The 9,346-nt window shown below is 14.5% G+C and overlaps 2 protein-coding genes across 2 annotated transcripts, besides 16 other annotated features; both read left to right on the top strand. All coding sequences in view use genetic code 6, as the record gives it.

Moving 5' to 3' along the window:
* Nucleotides 1-526: 526 nt before the first annotated feature.
* Nucleotides 527-570: a microsatellite.
* Nucleotides 529-569: a microsatellite.
* Nucleotides 571-1,990: 1,420 nt separating the features above from the next.
* Nucleotides 1,991-2,172: a microsatellite.
* Nucleotides 1,992-2,114: a microsatellite.
* Nucleotides 2,078-2,136: a microsatellite.
* Nucleotides 2,080-2,172: a microsatellite.
* Nucleotides 2,083-2,149: a microsatellite.
* Nucleotides 2,173-2,462: 290 nt separating the features above from the next.
* On the top strand, nucleotides 2,463-3,152 carry IMG5_187910 (protein kinase domain protein; the record flags this gene model as incomplete). The annotated part of the gene is made up of 3 exons (XM_004027142.1): nucleotides 2,463-2,615; nucleotides 2,672-2,944; nucleotides 3,003-3,152. 3 exons carry the CDS (start codon nucleotides 2,463-2,465, stop codon nucleotides 3,150-3,152), a joined length of 576 nt encoding a protein of 191 aa, XP_004027191.1.
* Nucleotides 2,620-2,670: a microsatellite.
* A 121-nt stretch (nucleotides 3,153-3,273) lies between the features above and the next one.
* IMG5_187900 (protein kinase domain protein) lies at nucleotides 3,274-5,213 on the top strand (the record flags this gene model as incomplete). The annotated part of the gene is made up of 7 exons (XM_004027141.1): nucleotides 3,274-3,290; nucleotides 3,345-3,650; nucleotides 3,702-3,814; nucleotides 3,868-4,018; nucleotides 4,081-4,418; nucleotides 4,768-4,816; nucleotides 5,156-5,213. The coding sequence occupies 7 exons, from the start codon at nucleotides 3,274-3,276 to the stop codon at nucleotides 5,211-5,213; spliced, it is 1,032 nt and encodes a 343-aa protein (XP_004027190.1).
* Nucleotides 4,020-4,046: a microsatellite.
* Nucleotides 4,581-4,676: a microsatellite.
* Nucleotides 5,214-7,561: 2,348 nt separating the features above from the next.
* Nucleotides 7,562-7,607: a microsatellite.
* A 786-nt stretch (nucleotides 7,608-8,393) lies between these two features.
* Nucleotides 8,394-8,433: a microsatellite.
* Nucleotides 8,434-8,506: 73 nt separating this feature from the next.
* Nucleotides 8,507-8,579: a microsatellite.
* Nucleotides 8,508-8,609: a microsatellite.
* Nucleotides 8,522-8,609: a microsatellite.
* Nucleotides 8,528-8,611: a microsatellite.
* Between the last annotated feature and the right edge of the window lie 735 nt (nucleotides 8,612-9,346).

The raw sequence follows: 9,346 nt of genomic DNA, 5'->3' as shown, positions 1-9,346 counted from the left end.
TTAATAAAAATAATTGATTATAATTATGTTTTTTTTAAAAAAAAAATATTATTTTTTGTTTAATAAAATAAGTAAATTGATTTAAGTAATTTTTTACTTTTTTAATTAATATTTTTATTTTTGTATCAATTTAAAATGTAAAAAAAAAAAAATATAAATAAATTTATATTTTTAATCAGCTTTTATTTATATCCAATAACTTAAATTAACAAATATTAAATTAATATAATATTTAAAATATTATTATTGTATTCATAATCATTTTGAAAAAAAAATCTATTATTAAAAAATTATATTATAAAATTTAATATATTTCAAATATTAATTCTTTTTTTTTTTTTATTAATATTATTTCATTAAATTAAAATTTTTAAAAATATTTATTATTTATTAATTTTAACAAAACATATTATTTTTTTAAAAAATATAATAATATAAACTTAAAAATATTTAATTAAAAAGATTTTTTATATTTAATTTAAATTATATTTAAAAATATATATATATATATATAATGATAAATATAATTTTATTTTATTTTATTTTATTTATTTTATATTTTTTTATTTTTTCCTTTGGTAGAAATTCTAAAATATTAAATCATAATATATTATTTAAAAATTATTTAATAATAGCTTTTAAAAAATATAAAATATTTATTCATATTTTTTTATATTTTTATTATCTTATTAATATTTATTGATTAATGTTTCCTTAATTTATTGATTTTTTGATTTTTTTTATTAAATTATATTATATTTTAATTTTAACAAAATCAATTCATATTTAAATATTTTTATCATGTTTTGAGATTTTCATATGTAAAATAAAATATAATTATATAATTTCATATAATTTAGTTAAATAATTTTTCAATAAAAATAATAGGCATTAAAAATGTTTGGTATGTTTCATTAAAAAATAGTAGTTAATATATTCTTTTTTGAGAAATCAGCATATTAATATTTTGTCTATGTATTACCAACGAATCCATTAATATTTTTATATGTAAATCAATAAAATCGGAAATTGCTATGTAATAAATATGAATCACTAAACATTTAGAAAATTAACATCATTAAAAAAGATTGATAACCTTTATAAAATACATATACTTAAATAAATTAAAAATTTTACTATTAAAAAAAAACACACAAAAATAAAAATAAAATCTAATATCGAAAAATATTATAATTGTGAAGTTGAATTCGTAAAAGAACAATTTTTATTTTATAATATAATTTAAAATTCTAATAAGAATATTAAATGGTTAAAGCAAAATTAGCTTCATTTTAAGATTAGATATTTGGGAGAAAGAAATGTAGGCTTTGAACCTTATTTATCTAAAAATACGCTTGAATGAATAGAAAAAACAAGTTTGAAAGGCTTATTCATTTCTCATTTTCTCTATACTTAAATCATATTGTACAATAATAATGGTTATAGACAAAAAAATAAAATTTGAAAATTTAAAATAGCTAAATAAAAAATATTTAAGACTTAAATTCTTGATTTATGTAGAAATATGGATTCTGAAATTGGATAAATCATATTGTTATTTATATATTATATGTATAAATTGTTTAATACATATAAATATATATTTTTAAACAAATGTTTTAACATAGATTTATTATATAAATTAACAATTCTTATATAATAAAATAATATTCGATTTTAGATAAATTATAAATAAAAATAAATAATATCAATATAATTAATTAATTAATTAATTTTATAGTTGAAAATAAATATCACTTTGTACAAATATTACTAGACTGAAAAGACATTAATTACAAATTAAAATTAAATTTTGAATAAAATTTTAATTATAAAGAAATAATTTAAGATATTAAATTCAATAATTTTACATTTATAAATTAAAGAGTAATTTTAGTTTTTTTATTTGAAAACAAAAATATATATTTTAATAAAGTTTAAATTAATATTAAGAAAATATAATAAAAAGTTATTTATATAATTAATATTTAATATATATTTATAAATTATTTAATATATAATATATATATAAAATTATTATATTTGTATTATAAAATAAAATATATATATATAAATATATATATATATATATTTATATTATATATATATAATATTTTATTAAAATATAAATATTTTCTATTAAATTATATATTATATTTTTTTTTTATATATTAATATAAATTTATGATTTGATATAATAATATATATATACAATTTATTTTATAAATATATTTTTATTTTATTTTGTTAAAATATAAAAGATTTTAATTTAAAAGTATATTATTTTATAATCTGTGTATTAATTTAATATAAAAATATTATTATAATTCATGAATAAAAATATATACTGAACTAATTTTAATATATATTTTATTTTAGTTTACAATTAATAGCCTTAAATCTATTTTTTATTTTATATAAATATTAAATCTATTCTAAAAATAATAATAATAAAAAAAAAAATGAGTTCGAAATGTTTTTGGATTAAAGTAAATAAAGGGGCACCACTTCCAAATGAACCAGTATTAATTGATGGATATTTTACAAAAAAAGGAAATTTTACAAATGCAAGGAGGTTTTTTAGAGTTTATAATTCTTTTATTTATTATTTTGATGTAAAAAAATAATATTTTCTATAATTAAAATAATAATTTTTGAAATTAAAAATAAGGAAAAGAATACAGATATTGCTAAAGGATATTGTGTAATTGATTTTGATTTGAATTTTGAAATAGTAAGAAGTAAGGAAAAAAAAGAAAACAATGCTCTTGGACATCCTAAAGGAATAATTTTAGATAAAGCAAATTAAAAAACGGAATTAGCTTCAAATGATGAAAACTTTATTTTAAAATGGCGAGATATATTAAGAGAAAAGATAAATTAAAGAGGATTCCATGAACAATACAAAGCAATTAAAAAAATAGGAAAAGGAAATTTCGCAAGTGTAATATAATTTATAAGATTAATAAATTTAATATTTTTTTGTTTATTTTAATTTTTAGGTATATTTAGCAGAAAGACTTGAAGACAATAAAAGTTTTGCAGTGAAAGCTTTTTCAAAAGAAGCTGCTTATTCATAAGAAACGGGAAAGTTTTTATAAATAATATTTTATTTATTTATTTATTAAACAAAAGGAATCTTTAATAAATGAAATCGAATTAATGAGAACATTAAATCATTCTAATATTATTAGATTATATGAAGTTTATGAAACAGAAAACTCACTTTATTTGATTTTAGATTTACTTGAAGGGGGTTAATTGTATGATAAGATGAAAGCCAAACACAAGTATATATTTCATATATATTTATTGCTTATTTTTAATAATAATAACAAAAAAAGATTTACAATTGATGAAACTAGATATATGATAAAAGGCTTATTAGAAGGATTAGCTTATATGCATTCTAAAAATATAATGCATAGAGATTTAAAGCCGGAAAATTTGATTTTCAAAAACAATTCTTCAATAGATTTAGTTATTGCTGATTTAGGTTTAGGAACTAGAACTGATGTTAATAAATTTATGTTTGTTAGATGCGGTACTCCTGGTTTTGTAGCTCCTGAGGTTATTAATATTACTGATTTTGATTTAAAATATGATTCGGTATGTGATTTATTTTCTTTAGGATTAATTTTCCATATTTTGTAAAATATAAATAAAATATATTATAATAAATGCTATTTTTGAAAAATTAGACTTGTTGGAAAATCGCCTTTTAATGGAAAAACTTATGAAGAAATTCTTGCTTAAAATAGAGCCTCAAATATCATTTTAGAAGGCACTGGATATCTAAAATTGCCTTTAGAAGGTTTTTATATATTTTTTAAATGCTTTATTTATTTAAACAAAAAAAATATGTAGCATATGATTTATTAAAAAAAATGTTAATAAATGATCCGAAAAAAAGAATTACAGCTAAAAAAGCTTTATAACATCCCTTTTTCTAAGAAGGAAAATAAGAGTCATAAGAGGGTGAGAATTTAACAGAATAAGATAAAATTAATAAACTTGAGTTTTTTTTTTTTTTTTTTTTTTTTTTTGGCATTTTCTTACGTTTTTCAAATTTTTAAATAGTATTAGATAAAAAATGTAAATTGCTAATTCTCCTATGCCTTCTCCTTAAATTATACCCACTAAAGGTAAAAAAATAGTTAAAGATGAATAAGGACCTTTCAAAATGCCAAATACTCCAGTTTTAACAGGGCGAACTGATTAGGTTTCTAATGAAGGGGGATTTAATTCTCCTAGTATCTAAATTGATTAAAGATAAATTAAAACAATGGAAAAATGCTCCTAAGCTGCTAAAGCCAGCCTTTTTTCACCAAAAATTACTTTCGGAAATAAAAATATTAGTAAAATGAATGAATAAATATAAGAATAAGAAGAGGATGAAAGAAAAGTAGATAATAAAGGTTTTTTTATTTATTTTTATTTACTATTTTTTATTTATTTTGTTTAGAATAAATTAAATAAGCCTAATAAATAAAAAATAAGCTAAAAATCTTAGGAATATGATTATAATGTTTTTTTTAAAAAAAGCCATTTTTTTAAATATAACACTGAAATAAAGATATTTTTTTTTTTTTTTTTTTTTCAATTAAAATTAATATTTTTTTTTATTTTTTTTTTAATGTAATATAAATTTATTTTTTTATATTTTTTTTGAATTATTCTATACTATATTTACTTTAAAAAAATCTTAGAAATAATATTATTAAAAAAATATGTTCAAAAATTTAATTAACATTACTATAAATAAAGGTTATAATGCAGATAATTGCTAAATATGTGAAAAAAGTTTAAGCATATTGTAAAAATAATGACTTTTTAAATAAAATATTAAAAAATAAATGACTTAGATATTTTCAAAGAATTCATAAATGCAAAAGATGTTATAGATTTGTTTGTTAAAATTGTAGCAAAAATAAAATAATAGTACAAAATACATAAATATGTTTAATTATACCCTAAATAAACTTATAATATTTTTAAAAAAGCTTCCTTATTATGAAAAAAAAGGCAAAAACATTCCTCATAGGATTTGTGATTTTTGTTTCAGGGAATACGAAATATAAGATAAAATAATAAATAGAGTATTAAAAATTAAATATATGAAATAATTATTTATTTTATTTTTTTTAAAAAAAAGAATGAATTATAATGGAATTAAAATAGTTAAATTTCCGAAAAATGGAGAAATTCAATGAACTTATTTAAATCAAATAAAAAGTAAAGCAAAATATATATATATATATATATATATTAAAAAAAAAAAGAAGACTATCCTAATCCTAATTAAATTAAGACTAAGAATTTAGTTATTATGATTATTTAAAATAGTTTAATTAAAAAAAAGAAATATATATTGAAGAAATTTTAATGCTTTAAAATGATGTAGACTCAGTAATAAGAAAATATATTAAACAAAAAAAATTATAAAATTCATAAATAATAGGGAAGAAGTGACTCTTAAGTGTTTAATTATTCAACTCGATAATTTATAGAAAAAATATAAAGCTTATATACTGTAGAAGAATGTAGAGAATCAATAAAAAATGTTTTAATTGCATTAGCAGTAAAATATCCATATTTGGGTTATTGCCAAGGTATGAATTACTTAGCAGTAGTATTATTATGTTTTACAACAGAAGAAGTAGTATTTGATTTATATTGTCATTTAATTGAAAATATATTACCATAAAAATATTTCCAAAAAAACGGAAAAGGATGTGGTTTAATTGGTTTTATGGCTGAATGTCATGTATTAAAATAAATGTTAAAAGATCATTTTTAAAATGAGGAAGAAAGGGAAATTTTGGAAAAATTTTTAGAATTATAATGCCCTAGTTATTTATTAACACTTCTAGTAAATATTTTAAATATTACCTGTCTTTTTCATGTCTGGGATTAAATCTTTATTAATAATTCATTTATAGCAGTTGAAAAATGCTTAATTTCAATCCTTAAAATAAATAAAGTAATAATTTTTAACTCATTTCTTAATTAAAATATTAATGATTTGATTTTTTAAAATACTACATATGATATTCTTAAAATTCATATGAACTTTTAAATTGATGAAAATAAAAGAAATGATATTATGAAATAATTTTATATTGATTTTAGTGAAAAATGGAATTCCGAAAGTTCTATTATACACCATTAGTTAAGAAAAATAACAAAGTTTTCAATTAATGAAATTAAAGATATATAAAGCTAATTCATATTACTTCTTGATCAGAAATATAAAAACGAAAAAAATAATCAAGTTGAAAAAAAGAAGGGAATTAATTAAGCCGAATTTATTTATTTTATGTAAAATTTCTCGCTTCATACTGAAAAATTCAAATTTGATAATGATTTATTAACTGAAATCTTCAATATTTTTATAGATATTGAAGGTAATGTTCTTGATTTTAGAGAATTTTTATGTTGTCTAAGTATTTTGACACGAGGAGATATAACTGAAAAATTAGAAATATTTTTTTGCTTATTTGATTAATACAAGAAGTCGTTTTTGCTCAAAAGCGAGTTCTTTTTTTTAATTGATATGCTATTGAAAAACGAGACTGAAATAGAAGAAAATAAAGATCTAAAAAATTAATATTTAGTTTTTATAAATAATCTATAAAAGGAATATTAGTATTAAGAAAAATTTAGTTTAACTGATCTTTTACTTATTTAATCTTAACCTTTCATTCAAGAAATTGCTCTTAGAAAATCTCAAATGTTAAGAAAAAATACATCGAAAATTGTATAGAATTATTTGGCTAATATTTATTAATTAAAATGATTATTTTTCTTTTTTAAGTCATAAAATAAGTTAAAATATGTTTAAATTTGTTATTTTTTAGGTTTTTTATTTGTTTTTAATTTCAGGTGGTAGGTATATTAAATAAATATTTATTTTTTTGATTAAAAACTTTAATACTATTATATTTATTTATTTAGGATATTTAAAAAATTATTATATTTAATAATTAAAATATATATAATTTTTATTTATTTATTTATATTTAAAATATATATAAATCATTTTTTAATCAAATATTATTATATTATTTTCTATATTTTAAATTCGTAATAAAAAAATACATAATTTAAATAATATTTAGAGATTAGTTAATTAATTCAAAAAAAATCTGTTTATTAAGTCTATATTATTTTTTGTTGTTTTCAATATTTTTATAATCTATTATTAATCTAATGTTAGGATTATATATAATTAAAATGAAGTTTTTAAAGAATTATTAAATATTTAAATTATAAAAACTTATGAAGTTAAATAGATTATAGATTTTTATATAAACTAAAATTAAATTGAAATAAACTTAATTGACATTAATTAATTTTTTTAATATTTTTTGAAAATATTTTTATATTGAAAAAATAAAAAATATTTTGATATATTGTTTACCTCCTTATACTTAAATCTTTTATTTATTATTATTCTATATTAGACTTGGTTTATATCATTTTGTTGATCCTATTTATTATTTTAATTAAAAAAAAATTTTTTTTAAAAATATTAAATAAAGTCAATTAAGGATATTAATAAATTTAATAAATAGTTTTATATTAAAATTAAAATATATTTTATAAGATAATTTATATATTAAATGTATAATTTAATATAAGATATTTAATATATAATTATTATAAATGTAAAAATTATTTTTAAGTTTTTTAGTTTTTTATTTAATTAAATAAAATATTGGAAACATATACTTCCAATATAAGAATAAATCGAATTCGTTTTTATTTCCACTTTCATAATATTTTTTTATAAGAGTTCTAAACAAAATTGCTTTAAATAAATTACTTATTAATTAAAAAAATTTTCAATATTTAAAATTTAATTAAATAAATTTTATAATTAATTAGTTATCTTTTTAATTTTGTTCTTTATTAAATTAATTAATTATTGTAAATTCTTTAATTTATAGAAGAAAAAAAAAATACATTATTATACGAAATTACACTTTAAATTTATAACATTATTAATAATTATTTTTTGCTTATCTTATTTCATTATATTTTTTATAATAACTATTTAAGTAAATTAAAATTTAAGACTAATTAAATGTTATTAAATAATATAAATAATATTTTCTTGAAAAATGATTGAAATTTATTAAATTATATATTATTATCTAAAAAAACACATAATATCTTAATAAATAATAATTTTTTTAAATAAAATTTTAAAATAATATCAAAATTAATAAAAAATAGATATTAATAATTATAATTTATATATATTATATTAATTTTTCGTAATATAATTTATATTTTAATATTTTATTTTATTTATATATATTTTTTTAATTTACTTTGATTTATTATTAAATATTTAGTTTTATTATGAACACATATTTAAATTTTTGTTTTAAATTAAAAAATATATTTTTAATTAAATAATTATTTAAAAATCAAAATTAATTTTTATAGATATATAATCAATATCACATTATATTTGTATTTTTAATTTTAACAAATGTTATTATTAATAATCATATATTATAATTATATTATATATATAATTAATAATATATATAATAGAATAATAATATTAATAATATATATTTTATTTATATATATTAATTTTAATTATTATTTTTATTTAATTTTAATATTTTTTATACTCATCTATATTTAATTAATATTTTTTTTCGTATATATTTTATAAATGATAAATTAAAACATAATGGAAATTGTTTAAATAAACTATTTATTTTTAAAATATTTAAAAAAAGACTTATTTTATGAAATATATATGATAAATAGCTGAATATTTTCAATATATAAATATAGTTAAAAAATTATAATATAGATTTTTTTACAAATTCTTTTTTAAAATTAAATAAATGCAAGAAAAAATTATAATAATTGTATAAATAAAAAAAATTAATTTTTTTTTTTATTTTTATAATTTAATAATATATCTTAATATATGATATATGTATATATTATTTTATTTTATTTATATATATATATATATTTTAAATTTTAATATTTACAAACTTTTTTATTCTTATGTCTAAAACCATATATTATTATTTGAATGTTTTTTTTCTAGAGAGTTTTATTTTTATAAATGAATATTAAAAAGTTATAAACTTAAATAACATTTAAAATATTTGCTTGCTAATTTTCTAAAATTTAATTAATTAAATATTTAATTGGAATTTTTAAATATAATATAATTTTAGAATATTAATATTAATGTTATATAAGCATATATTGACAAATTTTTATATTTAATAATTTATTATTTTTCATATTTAATAAATTTTTTAATTTTAAACATTTAGTTTTTATGAAATTCGAATATTTTTTT

This window comes from Ichthyophthirius multifiliis, assembly GCF_000220395.1.
Source record: "Ichthyophthirius multifiliis unplaced genomic scaffold scaff_1120509251353, whole genome shotgun sequence".
Classification (NCBI taxonomy): Eukaryota; Ciliophora; class Oligohymenophorea; order Hymenostomatida; genus Ichthyophthirius; species Ichthyophthirius multifiliis.
Note: the sequence above shows the minus strand (reverse complement) of the source record. Positions and strands in the feature narration are given on the sequence as shown.